Source organism: Seriola lalandi, unplaced genomic scaffold, assembly GCF_002814215.2.
Source record: "Seriola lalandi dorsalis isolate HSWRI2012SDOR001 ecotype SW California unplaced genomic scaffold, Sedor1 jcf7180002054556, whole genome shotgun sequence".
In the NCBI taxonomy this organism is placed as follows: Eukaryota; Metazoa; Chordata; class Actinopteri; order Carangiformes; family Carangidae; genus Seriola; species Seriola lalandi.
Genome location: NW_019525109.1, coordinates 1,067,417 through 1,092,685, shown reverse-complemented (window position 1 = coordinate 1,092,685; position 25,269 = coordinate 1,067,417). Strand labels below are relative to the sequence as shown.

The 25,269-nt window shown below is 42.7% G+C and overlaps 1 protein-coding gene and 1 long non-coding RNA gene across 3 annotated transcripts in view; one reads left to right on the top strand and one right to left on the bottom strand.

Moving 5' to 3' along the window:
* Window positions 1–6,753: 6,753 nt before the first annotated feature.
* LOC147818592 (uncharacterized) lies at window positions 6,754–10,954 on the bottom strand. Of its 2 annotated transcripts, XR_015437829.1 has the most exons (3): window positions 10,725–10,954; window positions 8,782–10,156; window positions 6,754–7,128 (listed from the first exon to the last, which is right to left on the bottom strand). It is a non-coding gene; the product is annotated as an uncharacterized LOC147818592 (long non-coding RNA). The 2 variants fall into 2 exon arrangements; XR_015437828.1 differs by having other exon boundaries at window positions 6,754–10,156.
* A 154-nt stretch (window positions 10,955–11,108) lies between these two features.
* Window positions 11,109–25,269, top strand: part of meis1b (Meis homeobox 1 b) — an 88,007-nt gene continuing 73,846 nt past the window's right edge. The window contains exons 1-6 of the mRNA XM_023415729.2: window positions 11,109–11,796; window positions 13,616–13,836; window positions 15,090–15,231; window positions 15,579–15,629; window positions 16,198–16,248; window positions 17,580–17,726. Of these exons, the coding sequence (XP_023271497.1) occupies window positions 11,785–11,796; window positions 13,616–13,836; window positions 15,090–15,231; window positions 15,579–15,629; window positions 16,198–16,248; window positions 17,580–17,726 (624 nt within the window). The 5' untranslated portion in view covers window positions 11,109–11,784. The remainder of the gene's footprint in view (window positions 11,797–13,615; window positions 13,837–15,089; window positions 15,232–15,578; window positions 15,630–16,197; window positions 16,249–17,579; window positions 17,727–25,269) is intronic.

The following is a 25,269-nucleotide window of genomic DNA, read 5'->3' as shown; positions in this document are numbered from 1 at the left end:
TTTTACAGTAAAACTGCCCCAAATATTCCTGGAAAAGTAATAAAACACCCTCAATAAGTGACTAATTAGCAGACTAATTTGGCTTGATGTGTTAATACTTCACTTTGATTCGCAGTGAACAGTTCAAAGCCTGGATGTGGAGGTGGGATCTGTGAACCAGCCTCGGCGCACATGTCAGAGGCCGCCGCGTGCAGAAATCCTCAAAGCCAAATCAACTGCTTTTACAGTGTAATAACGGTGACATCATGCAGTTTTCCTAACTATCCCCTGAATTATGTTGAGTCCAATTTGCCCTAAAATGCTTACATACATACGCACAAGCACACACACACACACACACACACACACACACAAGTCACTTATACGAACATACGTGCACACACTCACTGCTCCCCTGTGTTGTACACTCGCAGCCTGTTGGCTTTTATCTTGCGCTGGGCAGTAGATGAGGACCATATGCAGCCTCGCTGCAATTATAGTGTGGTGAATTGGTAGAACAACAAGAGGGCGTTTTAACGGAGCAGTAAATGCAGGTAAGGGCCTTTATTAAGGCAGATCAGGTTGCACTGATGTTGTCAGCCGGAGACTGGCTCTCAGACAGGCTGTGTGTGTGTGTGTGTGTGTGTGTGTGTGTGTGTGTGTGTGTTTGCATGTGGCCATATTTGGAATGCATTTCATGATAGATAATGTAGTCGTCAGAGTATCAGAGGAGACATTTACCTATGTTTCTGTGAGGAGTGTTTTGTTTTGGGGGCCGACAAAGCGACTGTCTGTGAGAGCATGTGTCACGCATGCACACAATTTACCTGTCTGAATATCAGAGGGGAATTAGCTTGTGATCTATAATGGTTTTGGACATGTGACCCCCCACCAGACTCTTTTCTAGTGCCCGATAGGTGAAAGGTCAATCTCTAAAATGTTTATGTGCCGCCCTGTGATGTTGACTCCCTCGGGAGACTCAAGATTAACCCATGCTGCTCCTAAATCACCGGTAGATTTATATTTCCACAGGTAGGAACAATATGCTTTTACAGACACAGGTCAAAAAACACTCACTAATAATTCTAGCACTTAATCCAACTAGATTTGTGTCACAGATATACATTGGCAGAGAAGTACTCGGATCCTAACCAGAAGTAAAAGTACTCATTATGCAGAATGGAGCCTCTCAGAGTGCTTTATTCTTATATATATTACACTGTTGGATTGTTAATCTTGATGCATTAATGTGAAAGCACCATTTTAATGTTGTAGCTGGTCGAGGAGGAGCTAATTTTGAACTCCCTCATATGCTGTCAGGTAATTTAATCTATGATAATGCATCATATTCATCAATAAAATATTTCCTTCTGGAGTAGAAGTATTAAGTACCATAAAATGGAAGTACTTAAGTGCAGTTCTTGAGTAATAAGCTAAGTAATTTCCCCTCACTGCACATAGTTAGAGTTAACTGTGTTCTATGCTGTGAAATTGTGACACTCCAGATGTGGAGGATGTTTGATTTTAGGTTGTAGTCCAGAGTTTGGTGGAAATAACGGGAACTAGGAACATAAACCGCTGCTGCAATGGAAGCTCTGGTGGTTTGGTGGTGAGGAGCAAATCCAGGCACAATGTAATTACTGCGAACATGTCGATTCACTCTGATTAACTCTGTCACTGTTTCTGGATGGAAATGGTGTTGTTTATTTTTTTATTTCTTTTTGTTTTTTCCTCCCCCTCTGTGGAAGCGCGAGCGGTCAGCCGCAGCTGCAGCGTTTCTCTCTTTGTTGAATCACAGAAATATTTAGTCTGTTTTCCAGTTCAGTTATGTTTATTCAAAAGCAGCTAATCTAAACTGAATTAATGTTATATAACTTGTGGAGAGTGAAAACCTCACATCGCCGTAACATTTTCAACGGCAGAGAAAAAAAAAAAAAAACTGTTTTATTTATGTTTTTATTTATTTGATGAGACAGTATTTATATATTTTCAGAATTTTTCTCACCTTGAAGTCAAATCAGTAAAAGTGGAGAAGATTGTTAAAGAATTACACTTTGTTGTGTAAAAGCATTTTTTATGTATGAATTTGTTTTATAGGACTTTAAACCAGGTTGTTTCTACTTATAGAAATAATAAATACAAATCACTCTACACTGACAAAAGGGAAGAGAGTTTTTCGGTAAACTTTAACCTCCATAAATGATCCTTTTGAAAACATAAAATATGTGCTCTGACTGTCTCAAATGAGAAGTTTAATTCAAATAAGCAACATGTAAATTAAAGTACACCAATGTTCACACAGATTTCCAGAAAACAAAACAATTTCAAAGATTGCACGAACAGCGCCGCTTTAATTCAGGGAATCTTAATGACAATGTAATGACTTTTCTTTACCTCCAGAGTTGACTGTGGAATAGAAATCTTCAAATTTACAGTTTCTGTCTGCATTTAGAAATTCAAGGACGAAGTAAAAAAAAAAAAAAAAAAAGTGGGAGGGAGGAATAATTATCTGAGGCAGGTGTGGTATAATGTGTGATAAACAAAGGAGGAAAGAAAGAGCGACAGAACAAAGAGTATAAAGATAGAAGTGTCAAACATTAGCGAGTGCCAAGTCGTCTGTTGTTGTCTTTTGATGGTTATGACACTTGTGATAATTAACAAAAGCTAAGTGGAATAAATTTACAACAAATCACGCTACCTTGATTCTTTGACAGTTTGTATGTGGGTTTAGAAGAACTTTTCACAGAAAACAAGTTTGCGTCTCATTGTTTGAAAAGCCTTAGTGGATTTTTTTAATTTCTTAATTATTTTTTATTACACATGAGCAGAACAATTGCTTCCATTTATTGCAGCAAAGCAACAGTTAGTGCGCAGCAGAAGCAGTCGTTTGTACTTCACCGTGTCTCTGACATTTGTTGTTATGACAAGAATTTATGCTTTGAAAGCTTCTTTATTAGGACCCCGCAGAGTCGTACAGTATACGAGGGATCTTAGATGAGATGATGTGACCGCTGACCTCCTCATGAACTTCAGTAGAGACTTTGTTTAGGAGAGATGGCTGTAGGTTCACTAGCAACCGCTGCAGTCAATCAGTGTGTTTGGTAATCTGATTCACTGCTGCCAGGATGGACGAGTGCCCCGCTGCTGAACTGGAGTATCTGAAGTATCTGAGCTGATATGCCAAATATTTGCTCTCAATTTCTTCTCAGCGTTTTTTACCGACTGATTAAAATGTATTCTGAAGTCTGCTTCACAACCATCACCGAACCTACTCTTTATCTGAAGCATATTGTGAAGTTGTCTCACGCTGACAGACAAATCTTAACCTAAGCCATGTTTTAGATGAACTGCAGATCTTTCAAACTGCTGATCAACATGCGAAGAACCGCACACATCTCGAATCCTTTCATTGGTTGTCCGCTTGTTTTAGAAACATTTTTGGGGAATCTGTTATTGGTTTTAAAATCAGTAGCAGCCTCGTGCCTGAATACATGTCAGACATGATATCTCCTGACTTTTGGCACCCCCCAGGTCAAGATTAAGACCAGTGAGGAGCAGCTTTTAGTCTGCAGCAGTCCACCAGCCGACCTGCAGGCACCACAATCTGATCATATTTTCAAATTAAACTTTTTTTTTTTTCAGTTTCATACATAGATTACAGATCTTTTTCTACATTGATCTTTTAGCTAGTTCATATCTGTTCTCTCCCAGTGCTCCGTCTCTTTTGTTTAGTCTATTTGACATTACAAGGAAGAGAAAATCAAATCACTCACGGCTGCAAAAATGTAAAGGATGAAACAATTACGTCCAAAACTTAAGTCCATTGTAGACCTTAATCTTGCACTGCCTTTTATTACCTGTTACCAAACGTATTTTACATGATTTTTTTCACTATTATTTGGGGTAATGTTACTGTCTACATCATTCCTGTTTCTATATTTGAGTTGTATATACTGTATTTATTTTATATTTTTGACGTTTATACATGAAAACCTTTACAACTACAATTTCACAGAAAGTGATAACTGGAATTGAAGAGGCCTGTCAGAGTAAAACCTGAAACACTGTACACTGCACATGTATTGGCAAATAATTAATTCTATTAGCTATTCATTTTTCATGAAGCCAATCAAAGAGGCAGCTGAAAAGCTCGAGCGTTTATCGCCTTCATTCTACTATACTGCACAGTGGTTTTGTGGTGTGTGTGTGTGTGTGCATGTATGTGTGTGCGTGCACGCGCCTGCCTTACGACTGAACTTTCATGGTGACCATGTGTTTACTGCAGGCTGGGAGATACAGATCAGCCACAAGCCAAACGCTGCTCGTGGTAAAGGTTTTTATATTCTACCAGTCACTCGGGCAAGAAACCGCCCATCATGTGGAGGAATGGTTTTACTCTGAAAGTGAAAAAAAGAGGTCATGTGGCACAGTTGAGCTGTAAAAGCTGGAGAAAACAGTGTGTTTGCTTTTTATTGTACTTTTCTCCTGAACTGAATATCTATCCTTTAAAGAAACATCCACAAAATAACACAAAAACAACCAGGAGCAGGTTCTGTGAAGCTTTGCTTGTCAAAATAAAAGTCCCTTTACTTACCAAAAATACAGATCCTCTACATTATATTGTACAGCCAAACTTTAGGTAACAGTGTATATTCATATTGTGGACACGATGTTTAAAACCAACATGACAGTTGAATTTAGCAAAAACGTTCACTTGTTACATCCAGACATGAATCATTTTGAATGGCCTTCATTGCTCTTTTACAGATTCAGGGATATATTATATTATATTATATAATTCAGAGAATTTAGCATGTTTCATTTAAAGTTGGATATCTGTTATTTGAAATATGTTGTGGCACAGTCACCAAAGTAAAGCTCTGTCGGCTCTGATCGTCAACACAGTAACATGCTGCATGTGAAGTTGTATAATTGTGTAACATTTCCAACACGGACTGAGTATTACATCTTGAATCAAAGCCCTTCATATGGCTTCCTTATAGCTGATGTTGGCTGTTTCTCTACTGGGGTTTGCTGGTTTATTACCACTAGGCTATGCTGTGCTCCCAGGCCACTCTGCGCTCCAGCCTAAACTCACACCCATCCAGGAAAAGATGAGTCTTCACACCTCTTCTGCAGCCTCCCCTCACTCCTCCCTTCCTATCGCTCTGTGTTTTTTTTCCCCCTCCTGGTTTTATAGCCCCGGCTCCAACACCCAGCTTTTTCCACTCCTCATCGTCATCCTTCATCTCCTTGCTTTGCCGCTTTCCTTTTTTCTCACTTTCCCTTCCTCACCCCCTCCCTCCCTTTCTCTCTCTCTCTAAGGTGCTGATCAATTCACAGTATCTGTGGGAAGTGTGACAACCCCCCATCCTCACCCATTCACCCACTGCCACCCTTACCCCTCCACCCTGAATGGTGTGACTGCCCGACACGTGACACCCCCTTACCCTTACCTCGCCCAAACCCTTCAACCCTGGATTTTTGATTCATGTGATGATGATGATGATGATGATGATGCTGATACTCCTTTCCTCCTGCTCTCCCTTCTTTCCTTCTGCCCTCCTCTTTTCATACCGTCCTGTCTCTTCCTCCCTCTCTCTCACTCTCTCTCTCAGCAGAAGTGTCTGCGACACCATTAGCACACCTGAAATAATAGCGGTGGTGACAAATGCTGCTGGAAGGGGAGGGCGAGAGACATTGTGAGAGAGAGCGGGAGGAGGAGACGGAGAGAGGGAGGTAAGGAGGTGTGTGTGACAGAGTGATGAGCTCTCTTGTCTATCTGTGGGGTTAATTCAGACTCGGCAGCCTTTCAGAGTAAAAGTGGAGCTGCTGACCTGGTGGCCAGTGGCACAATGTGAAAATTGACTGGCAGCATTTAGTACAGCTACTGGTGCAGGCCTCTGCTGTGTGTGTGTGTGTGTGTGTGTGTGTGTGTGTGTGTGTGTGTGTGTGTGTGTGTGTGTGCGTGTGTACGTGTGTACGTGTGTGTACGTGTGTACGTGTGTGTGTACGTGTGTGTGTGTACGTGTGTGTGTGTGTACGTGTTCATGTACTTGCTTCAATGTGTATGTTTATATGTCTGTCTCTCTCTCTCTCTCTCTGTCTCTCTCTCTCTCTCTCTATATATATATATGTGTGTGCGTATGTATGCATCTAATTTGACACAGTTCTCACATAGGAAAGCAGCGGTTCATCACATATGTATCTATAGGTGTGATGCAGTGGTGTCAGTGTGGCTGTCACATCCAAGCAGCTTTTGTGTCTGTTCAGTAGTTTGCGGTTCTTTTTCATGAATCCACATGTTCACATTAACGCAACACCTACATATCAGCTGTTCAGAGAGAAAGCAGCAGCAGCAGCAGTTTTCATACTTTAAGGGCTTTGACTAAATGAAGCTTTAAGTGGCTATTTTTAGATTCAAAAACGCATTATAGTTTTACACAAAACATCTGGAAAGGAGACGACTTTAGTTTGATTTGTGCACCAAATTGAATCCATTCTTCCGTCTCGAGTCTTGCCTCAGTTTGGAAGTTGTTTATGTTTGCAGATGTGTTTGACCGTCACTTGGAGCTCCAGAAAAGCCCAAAGATTATTTCTACAGAAAATGTTTCTCATGTCACATTCACAGTAAATGCAGCAATGGAAATGAGCAGATCCCCTTTTTGCGATTAGTAGCCTATCATTCTATCTTTAAATGAAACAAACACATGAACACTACACCCACTGAATATTTGCAATAAAAGGCGACACACCAAAAGATGACAGGCGCAGTTGTGTATTTTATTAGCATGTTTAATTATTTACATAAACAGAGATCATGAGAAATATCACAAGTCATTTCTTCATAGATTCAGTATATTGTATACTGCATATACATACAGTGTATTCTGCATTTAGTGCAGCATGCAGAGGAAGATGAGAAATAAAGAAGTGGGCACACGGTAGATTTCTCTTGCAGGGGTCTTACTTTTTGCTATTGATCTCAATTATCAGAGCAGGACTCTTCGTCTGCATTTCTGCATTACGTGTAATTTCCTGCAGCTCCGGTAGAAGGCGCAAATGATTAAGCATTAATGTGTGTGAGAGACGAGAGCAGCTCAGAGGAACATTTGAGCCAAACTGCAGGATCCAGCAGAAGTGAATACTCTGAGGGAAAGGAGTTACACTTGATTTAAAAAATAATGTAGCTGGTTTCATGGTTTAAAATTAATGTTGCACATAGATGCTATTATTTCCACTATACCACAGCTGTAATTTTACACCATTAACCACAAGCCAATGTATTTACCATGATGTTTTTCGGTGCCATGTAATTATTCTCCCGAGATATTTCTTTAATAGAAAATCACCAAACTTTGACAAAAATCCCACCCAATCCTCCTGTTACAATAAACTGAATATTAGAATAATTCATTCCACTTTCATTAATTAGTAACTATTTCAAAACGAGAATCAGGGTGTAAACCATGTGTGCTTTTCTGATGTGGCGCTGGATTATACATGCGTGCTACCTCATATTCTAGCTCATTACACTCACTTCTCAACTAAATCTCTGAGGCAAGAGAAATCATTTGCTTGTACAAAGCCGAGCGCCTTTTTCTGACTGAATCACTTCAGCCCGCAGCCCACAGCGCCCTAAACGCACCCTAATGAATCCGGCTGGGTATTCTGACAGACGATAATATACTAGTAGTTTCATGTAATTAGATAAGCTGTGAAAACTTTGCAGCAGGTCTCCCTGGCTGCCTGTGTGCTGCAGCAGCAGTGACACAAAGCAGAGGCTCGGTGGCCTTTTTTTTTTCCTGCAGATCCCAACACGTCTGGGCGCAGAGCTGCGGGGCTGCAAAAAGTTTGACCTCAGTTTGACTCCTCGGGCTCCCAGTTTGCTCCTTGCTTCTTCAAACCGCCGCGGACGAGCAGCGATGCAGGCGATCACACAGAGCCGGACAGTGATTCACATCTCTGACCTGAAGCTGTTTTATTTATTTATTTATTCATGTATTTTATTTTTACTCAAAACTGCACGGATTAATAATAAAGTTCAATTTGCGATATTTCTAACAACATTTCTCTGAGCTAAAAATAACTGGTGGGGACTAAAAATAGTAATATGCAACCCAGTGAGGAAAACACTTCTTAGACATTGAAATTTCTGTATAATACGTGTGTTTTCATAAACCAACATAAAGCCTGCAACTTGCCTTTGTCTCCCAACAGCACAAGTCAAGGCGCACAGGCCATCTAATAACGCTTTCATTGGTTTCGCCAGTCAAACATGCTGTCAATTTACATTCAAGCGTTTGAAAGTAATACCTGCTGATTTTATTGAAACGACTCAAAGCATTACCGTCAACGCAAAGCGGATTAAACAGAAATGACGGTATTTGCCCCCCCTGCTCTCTTTTCAGGATGCCAAAATGCGCTGACCCTCACGAAAAAGCAACTCCAGGAGAGAAAGTGGAGCTCCACTTTGCTTTTATAGACGCTAATTGAAGAAGCTTAATTGCTTTATAACGCCATAGTAGTTATTTTACAGTGATGTGATCTCCTTTCATGTTAATTTAGGCTCATTTCTTCTCAATGACTGACTAGAATTTAGTTTACCTTGTGGTGTAGTGAGCAATGTTATCCTGTTTGTGTTACACTAAACACACACGTTTATCTGAAAGTGGATTAAAACATCAGCTTCTCCTTTAATTAAAAATATCTTCCATTGTAGAAAATATCTCCTAAGATTTTTAATAATTTAATATGCAGTAAAAACATAAAAGGAATGTGAGAAGGAGAGCTTCTACTCACCAACAAATAAGTGAATTAACAAACTCGATGAGCACATTTACACGGGATTATTGTTTGATCCGGCATCTCTGTGCGTAAAAGTCCGTGCGTCCTGCGCGGCTTCCCGGCTTCTCTGCTGTCCGCGCCCCGGAGCCTCGCCGGCTGGACTGCGGGAGGCTTTGAAAGTCATTTCATGCCTGTAAAATTGTCCCATCGGATCCCAGCGCTCGGGTTTTTTTTTTTTTTGCCACAGGAATCACCGGCGAATGTGTGAAGCCGCATTATCATGTTATGACACCGTTTCTGGCACCGGGGGCAGATGATCGATGACTGGACGCGCTGCACGGGGGGAGAAAAAAACTCCTTCAAACAGGCTGTCACCGACCAGCAACACCTCATGAGTATAATCAGGAGATAATGTGGCTCTTTTACACACTCTTCATTCATGTATGATGAGCTGAGAAATAAATACAAAAAAAAAAAGTTGGGTGAGCCTCTCAGCAAGTGGAAAACAACCGCAAAAATAAACAAAAATCTACTAGAATTTGTGAAAATGCTTCACGTGCGCGTCTTCCCTTAAAATTAATCCTGTCCATGTAATTTATCCTGTTTTTAAATTACTTCATATCCTTTGAAATATCTCATAAATATCTTAAACACATTTTGAGGTAGTTAAACTTACCTTTCATAATTAAAAAAAACTTGATAAACTAAATGAAATAAGATTTGCTCCCCTTTATATCCCAGTGAGGAATCAAACATAACGAGATAACGTAAATTCAAATTCATCTTAATTTAAATCCACACATTACTGAGTGGTGTCATTACTGCTCTTGAAATTACTCAAGAATCCAGGTTTCTCTTCCATAAATTAAAGCTCATCAATATTTGACCAAACTTTTACAATCTCTGCTCTGCAAACCAGTGAAGACTCAAGCGAACGGTTCATTATGAAGAGAGTTGAATCAATATCAGTATCTGCTCAGAGAGACGAGAGTTGACAAAATCCTAATCTGAATATGCGGCTGTTTGGTTTGGAGAAGTTCAGTCAAAGTGTGAGTGCATTTACAAGTGAGTAATTAAGCTTGTGATGTGAAAATTAGTGTGTATGTGCGTGCGTGTGTGTGTGTGTTTGAGAGAGAGAGGGAGAGAGATCTTGGCCAAATATTGTGTGTTTTTGGTGAATTCACAGGCTGCAGAGGCTGATGGGAAACGCAAAGTGTGTGTTTTCCACTGGCAGACGACGTTTTGTTTTGCGCCTTTCTTGCCAATGTGGCCTATAACCGATCAATCAGCCCGCGGATCGATCATGTGGGGAGCCAATAGGGGGCTCCCATCTCTGTGCCTCTCTGCCATTGGACAGCCCGGGCAGACTGGAGCGACCCATTCAGCGCTGCTGTGGGGGAGAGGGACAGACGACATGTGAACTGTTGTTCAGACATAGAAGATGCTTTGAAAAGCCACTGCAACGTTTCCATGTTTAAGACCCAGCCTTCACACCTCCTCTCAGTGGAAAGATTGAGACTAATTACACTGCTTTTGCATTAAAAAACCATCAATTCTTGAATTTAAATCTAACCAGTGCTGCCACATAACTTGGGAAAAAGTTGCATTTATTGTTCTATTTCTCTGGAGTGCAAGAAGTTCAGGTCGTGCATTTCCTGTCTTACATCTTATGCAAAGGTGGAAACAAACAGACTGTAATACTGTTGATAGTTAATGAACTGCGAGAGGCCCAAAACCTGCAAGACTGGATTCTGGCTGCAGCATACAGTGTGGATTTCATGCAGACGTGACGCTGACAGCTCATCAGAGCTCTGGGCTGACTATAAAACTATTCAAATGAGCTGGATTTAGATCTATGATTTCATTTATGACCATAGAAATGAAATGATTGATTATAAAGTGAAACTCAGCACAAAGTAAATCTACACTTCAGACCACATAGGCTCTTGATAACATACCTGACAATACCTCACAGCAAAGTTGAGAGCAGGTTCAATAAGTCGTAAAAACAAATAAAGTGTTTACAGGCAGAGAAGTGGATGATGAAGGCGTCATCCCGACATTCAACCGCGTCAGTGTTTACAAACGAGTCCAGACTGACGAGTAAAGTCGGTTTATGAGGATGAGACATGCAGCTGGAGTCATAGGTGGATATTCTGTGTTTATCCCCGTGTTGTTCCAGCTCGCAGTGCGGCTGGCTGGGCTCGCTTGAGTCCTCCCACCACCCCCCTCCTCTCCGCACGACTTGCTGCAGCCCGGTGCGTTGTGTAAGACGCGACCTGTTATGGCCACCACTACTTCCGGGTTTCAGCAGTCTGGTCGGGATCCTCCGCTCCTCCTCAGCTCAACACACACATCCATTGTACACAAACGGGCAGGCGGCTCACGCATACACACGCACTCACACACATGCAGACACACACACACACACACACATAGAGACGTACACACGCACAGCATCGATCGTGGCTCCTTTAAGAAAGCCTAAGCCAGAATTATCACCCCACCTCCTCTTGATCTCTAGACGCTTTTGCATAAGAAAATCAAGCCGGGAGCCGAGAGTGATCAAAGAAAACGAGAGGAGAGCTGCTTCATTTTTTAACTGTGATTGTGACCATTAACATTTAGGTGGTGCCGATCCCGTGGAGACGCGCGTCGGACCATCATTCATCCGGTACTTTTGACAAGCCCTCGCGTTTTGACTGACAGGCGGAGTGGCAAAAAGCCATGAGAGTCGCCAGTTCTGTTTGAGGGGCTATTTTATTTTCACCCTGGTTTTGGGAAAGGAGTCTGGCGCCGCTGCCCCGAGGATAGCCGAGGACCTATTCGCCGCGCCTGGGCTAAACTTGCGCAGAAAGCGGGGGCTGGCTTCATCGTTCCGTGGAAAAAAAAGGCATACGGGATTTTGGCTGAAACATCTTCCCATTTATTTGGATTTTGTTTCTTCATTTCGTCTCCACCCTGGCCTCAGAGGGGATTTATCTAAACTGAAAGGACGACCAGGGAGTGAGGAGGGTTATGGCGCAACGGGTACGTAGGGCTATCCCCCCTAAAAAAGTTTCTCTAAGTCTACTGTGCTTGAATGCAATCCTGCACTGTAACGTGGCTTAATGACACACATACCCGCACGGACACACACTCGCGGCGAAAGTTTCTGCCGTCTCGCTGACACATGGAGACACAATTTCACGTTTGTCGTCTTTTTGGCACGGTATTACGCACGGCCACACTCGTTTGCTCCACAAACCGGCCCACCGAGGGACATTGGAAGCGTGATCATATCTCACATCGGCTATGTTTTTTAGATTAGTTATGACAGGCCAGTTACTGGAAGCGAAATGGGGGAGGGCATAGAGGCAAAACAAATCTCCGCATTTCTCCTCAGACTGTTCCGTCAAGATTTCAGGTTGAGTGGAGCGTTTATGAGAAAACATTTAAAAGGAAAAAAAAAAAAAAAATCCTAATTTCACCGTCAGTTCTTCTGCTTCATGCTCAGACTGTCCGCTGTAAAGTGTGCTAAAAGACGCAATATTAGCATAATGCCAGTGAGGCAGTTTTTAGTAATGAGGTGATGACAAACGCTTTGATTCATACACCCCGGGACTGCTTCGGAACAGCGGCTGGATCTTCACACGGGCAGTAAACGGTGTAAAAGCAGAGATGTTGTGGACACACTGGCCACATTTAGCTGATTAGTCTGGCACCGGAGCTGCACCACGCTGGGGTTTGCACCTCTTTTCCTTTAGGGTCGAAATGCTCAGCTTTAAGCGATAATGCTTTTTACTCTTACCCCGGCACTTGTTTGTCACTTTCAGAGAGCAATATCAATAATTCAAACCCCTCTTTTCTTCATCTGTTAGAGAAGCACACCTCAAATAAAGATTTTATTTCAGCTCTGCAGACCCGAATCAACGAGCCAGCGTGTTAACAACCCGGCAGCGTGTTTAATAACTACCAAACAACAAGGGGAAGACGACTCTACATTATTTAAGTCGAAACTGACACGTGAAAAAAGTTTGAATATCCAGCTCCGGTTTAACATGGTCTGAAATACACAACACGCGTTGACTTGCTTTTGTTGCATGGCGCTGATCACAGTCTGCTTGATAGGTAATAACATGCTGCACAATTATGAGCCTTTAAAATTAGAAAACACTGCAATTAACAAGTTGAGGACATTTGTTGTTGTTGTGCACAGTGAAAACACTGGACAGCAGGCTCATAAAACCCAATTGCTCAATGGTAATAATAATAATAATAAGGATAATTCTGATAACAGAGCCACGTTGCTATAGTTTCACTATTTTGTACTCTCAGTAATTTTGAACATATTGAATAATTCATGTTTGTTGTCACTGTGAACGAGCTGAGAACAAAAGTAGTTTTCACTTCAGAATAAGTTGCTGTAGTTTTCCTTCTGTAAACAGCGTCCTGCTGAACAAGTCACTTCGACCTCAGTCTGTAAAACTTGTTTTCTTAAACTATAAAAAAAAATTAAACAACTCACAGGGGGGATTTGTTTCTCCTGTTTTGCCTGTTTGACACGTATCAGTCGTTTGAAAGAAAACTAAAAAGCAGATCGGGGCAATTGTGTCAGGAAAACACTTCAATGGAGAAAAAATGTTGAAACGTTTCGACTGTTTTTGGAAATGAATGAAACTATTTCGCTCAGCTGACAGATTTTTACTTGACCCTTTTTAAAAGAAAAAAGAAAGTCTCTCTCCTCCAGCCTTCAAGAACTTTTATAATATTTTCCTGACTTGTGCTTTTACAGCAAAGTTAGAGCCAGAGTCTGATATATTCTTGTGCATGTGTATTCACTGTGGACCCGCGTGTTTGTTGTGTGCAGTACGAAGACTTGCCCCACTACGCGATGGACGGGGTGGGCATCCCGACCACCATGTACGGAGACCCGCACGGCGCCCGGTCCATGCAGGCGGTGCACCTCAACCACGGGCCCCAGCTGCACTCTCACCAGTACCCGCACACCGCCCACACCAACACCATGCCTCCCAGTATGGGCTCCTCCGTTAACGACGCTCTCAAGAGAGATAAAGACGCTATATACGGGTAGGTGCAAGCCTCCGGTCCGCGGGGAAACTCGCTCTCTGGCGGGCAGGCGTGGATCCAGGCCCGGAGGGAGCAGCCGGGGTGGGCTAGTGGGTGCAAAGTCAGAAACAGGAAAAACAACGCCAAATGTGCAGGGGCTGCTTTTCAGTGCAAGGGTGCTTATTACGGAACAACACCGGCTCCCTGCCCGGGACAAGCCGAGTGTCCCGCTCAAGTGTTTGAGCAAAAACACTGGAGCCCAAAGTGCTGCACAGGCGCTGAGCAGGAGTGTGTCTGCACGGGGCTTCTGTTGTTCTTTAATTTTTGCACAGTTTGGAATTTAATGCTTTTAGCGTCACTCATGTTTACCACATGTTTCTGCTGAGTAAACAACTGAACAAACACTGGAGGAGTAGAAAGGAAACTTGTTGAGGCTGTCTCATGGATGTCCTGCTCTTCAGTGGTTCACTGAAAATTTTATTTTCACTCTGAAGAATAATGACGAGACAAAGCTTTATTTAATTACAACTTCTATTTTTTATCATTATTTTTTTTTTTTAGAATTAACTTGCTCGGTTTCTTTTCTACGTTTCATCCTTAATTATGAGCAAAATAATTACCTTCTCTCCTTGAACCATTTTAATTAATTGTGTGTAATGTACCAGGCCTCTGTAAATTAAAAATATATAATGTTTAAGGGAAATCTGACATATGCATGTCATTTATTATTTTACAGAGGTCAATTAAAAATTCCAAGCATTGTGTTTTCACGGTGGCTGAACATGTCACTAAGAGTTTCACCATCTGACGCCATAATGACACAACTTGAGGAGGCATGTTGCCCTGAAAGCTTTACCAGGCTGCACATATTTACTCTGATGACTTAAAGAACAAATAATACATAAATGTGCGCACACTCATTCACCTACAGCTTCAAAGGATTTGACCAAACACACACACACACACACTCACAAACACACACACTCACACACACACACACACACACACGATCCAAACGGAGACCTGTGCAAGAAATTGTTTGACTGACTCTAAAGCTTTTATGCTATTAGGCGCGCCTAGATTTAATCACAGGAGTCTGCCCGCTGTTTGCAGCCCTTCTCCGAGCCTCTGCATAATATAATAGCAGAGGCTGCAGCAGCAGTCCCCATGGGCGAGTTGCTGAAGAGTAGCATGGCTGGCTAAATCTAGCCTGGAGTAGTCTTGACCCCGGCGCTGTTCTCTCTGGTGACATTTGCTATTGTGTGTGTTCCCAGGCACCCCCTGTTCCCCTTGCTTGCACTGATTTTTGAGAAATGTGAATTAGCGACTTGCACCCCCAGAGAGCCCGGGGTGGCGGGAGGAGACGTCTGTTCATCGGAATCTTTCAATGAAGACATAGCAGTGTTTGCAAAACAGGTCAGGAGAGTTTGACTCTTTTTTTTTTTTTCTCTTCTGCATGCTCGGGCTGGTTGAGCTCTTACCTGCATGTCCAAAGTGTGGAGCTCTGACTTTTGTGCGTAAAGTTAAATCTGCATTGAGAGAAAAATAAAACCACAGTCACAGATAAAAAAAAAAATAAAAAAAAGTTGTAAAGTATGTAAAATGTTTTAATTTCTTACAATGTGTTTGCTGTGCGTAAAGTGGGAATTAACACACACATTTTTCAATACTTGCATGTATTATTTAATCTTACGTCCTATATTATTTATAACTTTATAACTGTTTATATTCATGTATTTTTTTGAAAATGTTTTTGCTTTTAGATTCGGGCAGAAAAGCCTTTATTTTCATCGAATCCAGAATTGGATAATCTGGTAAGATGCATAATATTTTATTTCAAGTCACAAATGAGATTTGTCATATTTGATCAGGGGTTTGAATGTAGCAGCTGTTGTTTGCATGTATAATGTACATGTGTGTCAGAGAGCCATGTGTGGTGCTGAAAATTGAAAGCACGATTGGAGGTGATGTTCCTCTTTTTGGGCTGTTTGATATCACGATGGCCCCCGGTTGTATCTGCAGATGAAGGGCCGCTGTTTGGCAGCTGTCACAACCCTTTGAACTCTGCCTGGAAACTTATTCTGTTCCTGCTCTTCACTTTGTGCAGTTTGGTGCTTTGACTGTGATATGAGAATAACGTTTTCCTCACGACTAGTTGGTGGCTAATAGATCTCTGACTCTGAGGCTTATTGCAGCGCCAGCCTGTGCTGTGTGCCTGCTCTCCATATTGCAATAACGTCCAAGTTTTAATATCAGTTCCACATAAAATCCATTCACATGAATATTTTCCTCATCTGCAGTTACTTGTATTGAGAGAAACGTGCCTGTTTAATATCAAGAGATGTGAGCAGCTCATTTTTTATTGTTATTTTAATTTTTCAGATGATTCAAGCCATTCAAGTTTTACGATTTCATCTTCTGGAGCTGGAGAAGGTAATATTCTCTCGCCATTTCTGTCCAGTGTGCCACTTCAGACCTATGGGCTGTATTTGCATAAATGTATTTTTGCTAGTCGGTTATAATTAGCGTCAAAATCAATCATGGGGCCATTTCTCTTCCGCGTTTAATCACGACGCAAGCTGTTACAACTGGAACGGATATCTCTGTGCCCAAATCTCCCCGCACGTTTTAATGAAGTTTAATGCTGGCAGAAATTGCATGCAAGGTGAAACATATAGTCGAACTTTTGCGGGTTTTTAGAAACGATTCTCTGTGGAGGGCAAAAGGCCCCAGGCAGCCATCTGTGGATAGAAGGAGTGGTGGGTGTAAAACTCTGATTTGCCTCCGTATCAGATGGACTACAGTAGTCTCTACAGTCAACTTTAACCTGAACTCTAACACCGCGAAACACTGTAAAAGCTGTTAAAAGTTTTACTTTTATAACTCATCTCTGCGCCTCTCTCACAGATCTGTGACACAGGTTGGAGCTTAAATAAAAGCTGTAGCCATGTTGTGCAGCAATGAAGGAAACTCACTCCTCTAAATACAGTTAGAAGCTTCACTGCACTGCTTTATTTTCCTGCACATGCATCTGACATTTAGTGTCCCATGCAGCAGGACGCGCCGCATTAGCAGCGATAATGTAATAAGTAGCCGAAATGAAACAGTTTACCTTAAATGTCAGTCAAGCGGGTCACCCTCCTCTAATGGCCACTACCCGGGGCACCGATGATGAATTTAACACGGGTGTTGAGTGCGTTGTAGCCCCTGAGCCCTCTTGTCACTGTCAATTTTCGACGATATCTCTATTTTGAGAGGAGAAAAAAAATAAAAATAAAGTTAGTATCACAGCCCGGGTGGTGCGCGCTGCCAACACGGCACGGCACGGCACGGCACGGGATCGGGACACGCCTCGTCCTGGAGGAGTTCAGTGATCTATTTTCACATTTTATAATTTCTGAGCTAAGGTGAAGCAATATTTTTTTTAAAAAAAACGTTTTGGAAGCAAAATAAATAAATAAATCATATTTAATAATTAATCACAGCGTCAGTCATTGTTTCATCTTTTAAAATAGTTCAATATGTTAGAAGCAACAACTGTGCGGCGGTCATCAGGGGTTTCCCAAATAGCCTAAAAACTCTTCGGGGCTCTTTTGCATGTCAAAGGCTGTAATTGTGTGTGTGTGTGTGTGTGTGTGTGTGTGTGTGTGAGTGTGAGTGTGTGAGAGAGAGAGAAAAAGAGAGAGAGAGTTGCACATGTCACTGCTGTGTGATGATGTCCCTTTTGGGTGAGTGTGTGACGCCTCTGCCTCCTCTCCCTGTAGGTACACGAGCTGTGTGATAATTTCTGTCACCGGTACATCAGCTGCTTGAAAGGCAAGATGCCCATCGACTTGGTCATAGACGACAGAGAGGGCGGGTCCAAATCAGACAGCGAGGAAATCACAAGATCATCGGTGGCCCTTGATCAGGTACATCTCTTTCTCTCTCCCTCTCTTTGTGTGTGTGTGTGTGTATGTGTGTGTGTGTGTGTGTGTGTGTGTGTGTGTGTGTTCTCCCTGCTGGTTATTCAGCTATTCTGGGTCACTACTCTGCTGCGCTGTTATTTGCATATGATTAGGGCCGTTTTACATTCCATCCATCGGAATGAAAAATTTTCTGAATAACGTTGCTATTATTGGCCCATTAAGACTTGAACCCGGAACCGACCTGGGAAGATTAGCTCGAAAAAGCATCGCCATAAACTTGACCTGTTTCATGTCGATTTTAATTTAGTGCCTCTCTCTCCATTTCCCTCTCCCCTCTCTGTCTCTTTTGGAAACAAAACCAAACGTTATCAGCTCCTCTCGCGTCGTGAAGCCCAGGAGAGAGCAGCAGCAGCAGCAGCAGCAGAATGGGCTGCAAACTGTGGTTTAGGTGCCTTGGTTTCTCCACTGTGAAGTTCACGGTTCATTACGCGTCTTGTCAGTATTTTTCCTTAGACATGAGTGCACATTGCTTATCGAGACCCCTCCTCTCCCCCTCCTTCATTTCGCTCAGAGCGCACAGATTCAGCGCCAATAAGAGCGTTTATTTTCGAAAGCTATAGAAGCAGCGGGTATTAAAGGTAGATTAGGGAGTGTTTCCTTTTGTGCAGATATCAGAGATAACCACAGCCTTCATTATGTGCTCCACTGACTGTTGGCACTCCGGGGACATTGTAGTGTGCGCACAGGCATGACCCTAATGGTCCACACACTGCCGTTAAATAATGATAACAGCAACCGATGATTAGAATTATGCAAATCTGGATTTTCGGCCATTAATAGCTCCAGTCATTTGCGCGGGAGACGTGGTTGCAGGCTATGAGACCATGTTTCAATAAGTTCAACTATCACAGAGTTTTAAGGAATAGTTTTAGGAGAGTAGCGGCTTTAACCTACGGATACCGATGAGGGGAAAAAAAACAAGTGTCCAAATTAAAGGGATTAGTTGAATAGTCCGACATAAAAAGTAATGAAGCGATTAGGCTAAATAATTTAAATCCGCGGACTTCCATATGGTTGAGTGGCTGGTCTGAGTGGAGAGAGAGACAGCCACCGGCTTTTATGTCCTGGGTTCAATGGCAGGACTGGGAGCGGACTGGGGCCCGACTGGGAGCACCCCCACCCCGGCGCGCATGCACTCCTCTATCCGCGGCCCTTATGTCTGATTATGGAAATGAGAAAGATCACCCGGAAGATAATACTTCATTTAATCCAGAAACAGAATTAAATAACACAGACACCACTTGTGCATTTAAGTGTCTCTTTGAACGGCTCCTTGTATTCTCTCGGGATTCTGTTGTCGAAAGTTTTTTTATAGACAGGTCAGGACATGAAGGGAAGCCTTATGGTGTATAGATATGGAAATGGAGTGTGTTAAAACCCATGGGTTTGTAGGTGTATGAAGGAAATTACGTTGTGCTTGGGGGCACTGATGCCGATCTTTAATTGACTGTAAGATGAAGACGTGGCCTAATTTAATATAATGAAGGTCTTCACATATAGCCAATTCAGGACACAACCACACAAGCTTATGTTTACGCTGACAGAATAATATAAATCACCCACAGGCATAGTTTGCATTAAAATGCAGGGAAAACTTTTTGACAGATGTGTAATATTGAGGGATGGGCTGATGTTCCAGTACAATAACATAGAGACCGTCCACAGCAGCAGGCTGTGTGTAAATGGGCATATCTAAACAGGGAGAGGTTGCATGCCTCCCTCTGCTGAATACTTATATTGTCAATCTAATGGCACTGCACTTCATGACTTACTTGTGGCTGAATATATATTTTTTGAATTTTTTGGGCTATTTTTGTGACATCTTATCTGCAGTTGTTAGGCAGTGACATCCTTAACGAATTTGCGTTGTGTGTGCATTATCTCTTTCCATATGTATTTTTAATATATGCCCTCGGGCATAAAGTTGAAGTGGACTGGAAAAAAATGCTGAGAATTTGCACAAAAGAACAATGTTAACAAGACGGAGAAAGCAGGCTCATTTATTCATAAAGCAATTTATTCCAGTGAGGCGACTGTAGCAGGAGAGGAGAAAAAAAATGTCAGAGGAAAAAAAAATACTTTGAATTTATTAAACTCAACAATTCAACAACGCTGACTTTCTTGCTGCATTATGCACCCTTGCGTCATAACAGTAATTTTCAGAATATTCTTTACATGGCTTTACATTGTTTTCTTAGTCTGTCTATGCAGGCGAATATGGAGGGACGCTGAGCGCCCCTTTCAAAAGAAAGCAGAGCATAGCTGAGAGGTGAAAAAGTCAGAGAGGCTCTGCGCTGGCTTGTGAATGCAGCCCAGCTAGTTTGGGCTCACTCTCCTGTGTGTGTGTGTGTGTGTGTGTGTGTGTGTGTGTGTGTGTGTGTGTGTGTGTGTGCAAATGTGCACAAGCTGTCTATAAGTGTATGCATATATGTGTATGTCTGTGTGTTTGTGTGTACGCTGCTGCATGTGCATGTGTGTGTTCAGACTGGCCTGATAAATGCAGCACCCCCCTCAGGTGCTATGTGAGTGGAGTGACTGGTTAGCACCAGTTGGACTTTGTTAACCCTTTCCCTGCCGCTCCCTGGAGAGCTTCCCACCATGTTTGCCTCATTTCTTCACTTGAGCAGCACATTTTCAGCTGCCCCATTAGACATATACATCCTGCTCTGAGCTCAGCTGTGTAGAAACATAAAAGGCACAATAAAATTTCTATTATTCTGAGTGAATTTTGCAGAAGCCTTTAATGTGGAGAGGCTTGTGTCCACACTGACTATATCTCTCTCAGCCCTCTTGTTGTTGTGGAAGTGTGCGTGCAGTCGCTCTGCTGATTGCCATCCCTATTTGCCTGGCACACATGTTCACCTCAGCCGAAAGAAGCAGGGAGGCATTTCCACGCCGCTGTACGTCATTTGCACAGTTGTCTTTAATTGCACAGAGAGCAAGAGGAGGGGCACAGCAATTTGCTAATGAACTCCGAGGGCCCGGGCTCTCCACTGTAGAGCAGAACACTACTAATAGTGCTGAGGACTCACTCCAAGTCTCAAGAGCTCCTCTACTTGATTGAGCCATGCAGGCTGAAGTGGGGCTGGAAATAATTGAAATTTCCGTTAAAAATATTCTCCGCCTGACTTTTTGTGGATGTGAGAGAGACTTAAATGATTATGAATGCTCAGCAGTTGATCTGCTGAGTTAATTTAGTGGAGAGGTATTTTTATATTAGAGAGGCTTTGTGGAACTGGCATTTTCACAGCATTATGTTTTGTTTTGTTTTTTTTGCTGTTGAAATCATGTTCAAAGAATGTGGAATAGCCTGCAATCTGAAATAACAACTATACGTTTTGGGATCTGTTGCTTTTTTCTTTATGTCCCACACAATCTTGCCTAAACAAACCCTGCTTGTGTGAGCTTAGTGTTGTGGTCACTGTGTAAGAATTTTCTCTTGATAGCGCTATCGCGGTATCTTTTCCCAACAATTGGCACTGTTATGCCATACAAGTGCTGGTTTCCAGGTCAGTGAGACCCAGCAGTGTTGGTTTAGGTAACTCTGGCGGTCAAAAAGTGACCCCTGCCTCTCTCCCCCCCCCCCCCCCCCCCCGCCTCCTAACTCAATGGAAACCCTGACCGCTGGGGTCAGCCACTATTTTCCTAATCAGTACACCGCTATCGCTAATCTATCCGCTTCTCGTTGAAGTATGGATCGAGTTACACCCGACTTAACAGGCGCTCGCTCTCTCTTTTTTCATTCCCTCTCTCTCCTACAGTGGCACGCTGCTGTTCTTAGTACAAACTTTGAATCATCGTGGTGATTGTTGGTAATAGCAGCTTTTGTAGATGAATAGAGGAGAGGTTTGACCCCCACTCACCCCCCTCCCTCCTCTACACCCCCTCCTCCCTCCCCTCTCCTGAACTCCCCTTTTTTTTTTTTCCATTGGGGAGTGAATGTGGGGCGGCTGTTAAGGATTCAACAAGTGATACAAAGAGGCGACCACGTGACTTGTGTGTTTCTTAGCCTCTTTATTATTGTGGTGGAATAGCAAGTAGGGGTGATTCTGATTAAGCAAATCAAGGCCAGAGAGACTTCAAAGAATAGGAACGTCAGGAGCTTCTTATACGCCTTCATATATTTTCAGACATCCTCATTGCATTTGTTTTTTTTCACTAGGTTCTAGATTCTTTTGGTTGATTTATTAGATGTTTTTTAAGTCATGTATTATTGCTGGAAGCTCAGTGGAGCTGCACTGTGTCACAGATACTCCGTTGTGATAGCCACAAGATCCCGATTGCAAATAAAGTTCTTGGCTAGTGTCTCGTGTTACTTATGATGGGCGGCCATGTCTGTCCCTGAGGCCTGCTGTGGTTTCTTTGGCTAAGTAAACAATAACCTGGCTTAACACATGTGTACTTAGCTAATGGAAAGTTCCTCTCCCCCTTAACCCCCTGCGAGCCTCTGACAATGGCCACCGTCACAAACAACCCGTCTCCAAGGAATCTGCAGAGAACATCCCAGCGCAGCGGCTGTAAGTCAGGCTACGCTAAGCTAACGAAGAAACCACAACAAAACATGTCATTAAGAAGCCACGCCTGCCTTTTCATTCACAGCTGAAAAAAAAAAGGAATATGCTCTGTTTGGGGTTAGATAGCGTGGAGGGGAGGGCACTCAAGTTAATGTTTTTGTTTGGATTTCAGCTCACAGAGAGTAAACAAGGAGTCTGTAGCGAGAGCTGAAGGGGAAGAGGCCACAGAGAAAGAAAATCAGAAAGAAAATCAGTTTCCGTGAGTGTCATCTAAATGGACTTTGAAAGCTCTGGTAATTATCTCAAACATGTAATTATCTTTGCTTGTCTCTATGAGGTTAACCCACCGGTTTTAAAAAGCCGATTGAAGAGTACCTGACGGCTATTCAACGTAGCATACTTTGCTTACTCAAGAGACCAAATCCAGTTTTCTCCCTCACCCCCTTCAGCAATTATAAGGTTATTTCTTCTTTCTTTGTCTATTGTGAAGAGTTGGGGAGGAATGGGAGGGAGGGGTCTTTGCCTTTTTTTTCCCCTTTTCTTTGCACCATGCATACCATTATCAGCCCCTCTTTTCTTTTTTGGAAGTACTAATATTGCAGGAAGGGGGTGAGAGCGGTGGAGAGCGCAGAGGTGGTTGGGCAAGCGCTTGCCTGGCTGGTTATCAGAGAGGCAGATCCTGCTTTATCTAGTCACAGTGGAAAGCAAAGTAAACAAGAGTTTACAATAGCTGGCCTTTCAGCCCCTTTCACTAACAGCTTCCTCACCAGCATTCAGCTGAGTGGGAGAATGTGTCCGGAGTTACAGCGGGCCATCTCGCTGCTACAACACATGGCATTCTCGCAGATTTGAACTGGAGGAAGCAGCGCTGTTTGCAAAGGTCAAAAATGTGTTAAAGAAAATGTGTTAAACAAAAAAAAAAAAAAACAGACGCACCAAAGCATTCTGGGGGATGAAGTAGCCCAACTGTCATCTTTGATTCAGATGTACCACCACTGAGGAGTGTATGTGTGGGGGGTTATTTGGATATTTATGTCTGTGCCGTTAAGTATGCACATATGATTATTCCCGCACGCTTGCTGGCACAGATCGAAAAGTAAATATCCATATCATCACAAAAGATATTTCAGAGTGAGGAAAGAAGAGAGGGTGGGGGGCAAAGCACAACAACCTTAACCATTTTCTTTATTATTGCAAATGAATTGGCAAGGCAACATTTCTTGCATGAGCGCTTGTATGATATGGGGCCTGGCACAGCGAGAAAGGGAAGCCCCCCCTCGCATCTTAGACGCGGCACAATGAGAATGCATTGGATTGGAATGCCTCACCGATCATAGCGGAATCAGAATTTCCAGCAAGGAAAATCTTTTCATGGTGAATTAGGGTGGTGGAGGGAAGAAAAATGGTAATGAAAAAAAAAGAAAAAGAAAAAAAAAAAAAAAAAGGTATGCATGGCTCACAAACAGGGTTCCCTCGGCTTGGCGCGGCAGATTTAAGAACTTTAGCTAAAGCTAGGCAGAATAGAATGTGGAAAATTGAATTTACTAAACAATTAAGCTTTGAATTAATCTATATCCTGCACAGGAGAGAGCGAGAGAGGGAGAGAGAGAGAGCGCGGCTCATTAAGGGGACAGAATAAATCAAGTGTGTATGTGTGCAGTGGGACAGCTCTCTCTCTCTCTCTATCTCTCTCTCTCTGTTTCCTGGAGCTTTCTGTTTATGCATCTTTTCACCTTGTGGATTTACATATCCCACATTTTTAAAGGTGGACCTCGGCTTTGTGAGCTGCGGACTTGTTGGCACAGGGTGTGTGTTTTCTTTGTCGTTGTGTGTCTTGAGGTCAGTGTATGTGCTTTTGTTAAATAGGGACTGTGAGTATGGCGGCTCTCTGATGTTTGCATAAGGTAGATAAAAACTATTTGTGTCAGTGGGTGTGTGTTTGTATCTGTGTGTGTGTGTGTGTGTGTGTGTGTGTGTGTGTGTGTGTGTGTGTGTGTGTGTGTGTGTGTGTGTGTGTGTGTGTGTACAAGCCAAGTGACCAAAAAAGTGTACACATGCTGTGTGACTTGTGTGTACTGGCATGTGTGTGTGTGTGTGTGTGTGTGTGTGTGTGTGTGTGTGTGTGTGTGTGTGTGTGTGTGTGTGTGATCTCAGCTGTGTGTGTATTAATTGCGTGTTAGATCAGTGCTGGGCCTGTTCTGTCCAAGGGTGGCCTGTGATTATAAATAAACTCCCTGTCCCCGTGGAGATGCCACCAGGCCCTGTCTCAGCCCCGCCCCCTTTCCCATGGGGCCTCAGCGGCCACCTCCCAGCAGGCAAAGTGCTCTTTTGTTCAATTACAGCTAATGCAGTAGTTTGCCATTTCCCCCTCATCTTTTCTAATTATATTTCCAAGTGGAATTTGTTACAGAATTAAAACAAAAAGAAAATGGAAAAAAAAAAAAACACATCCTTTTTGCGAGCTGAGGCTCTTGGGTTCGACGTCCCCGGGGTGCTGTGCTATTCTTTTTCACAGAGCTCTGAATAAACAAGTTCTACTCATTTTTTAAAAGCTGCACTTTTGGAGGAGCTGGCAAAAACCAGTGTTAACTGTTTGCGTGCTGAGCATGTGGTCTGGATTACCTCACTTCTGATGTTCTCTGGAGTTACTCAGTCATGCACGGGTGTTTCATTTTTCAGTGTTCTACCGTCCCCACGGTCAGCAAAAAAGAATTTGTAAGGGGTGGAGAAAAAAAAGACCCTCTTGGTATCTTATCTCTGTTAAAATCAACATTTATCTACCCAATCACCGTCCTAGTCATGCCTTTGTGCAGTGAATTTCCTCTTTATTGCAAAGCCTCAAAGCCTAATTTGGAAAACAACGATTATATCGTCCATGTAAGCACTGGATTATAATTTCATAGCCCAGGAACATCAAATGGGCTCTAATAGACCCCAAATGTGTTGAATTTGCTGACTTGTATTTTCTTTTC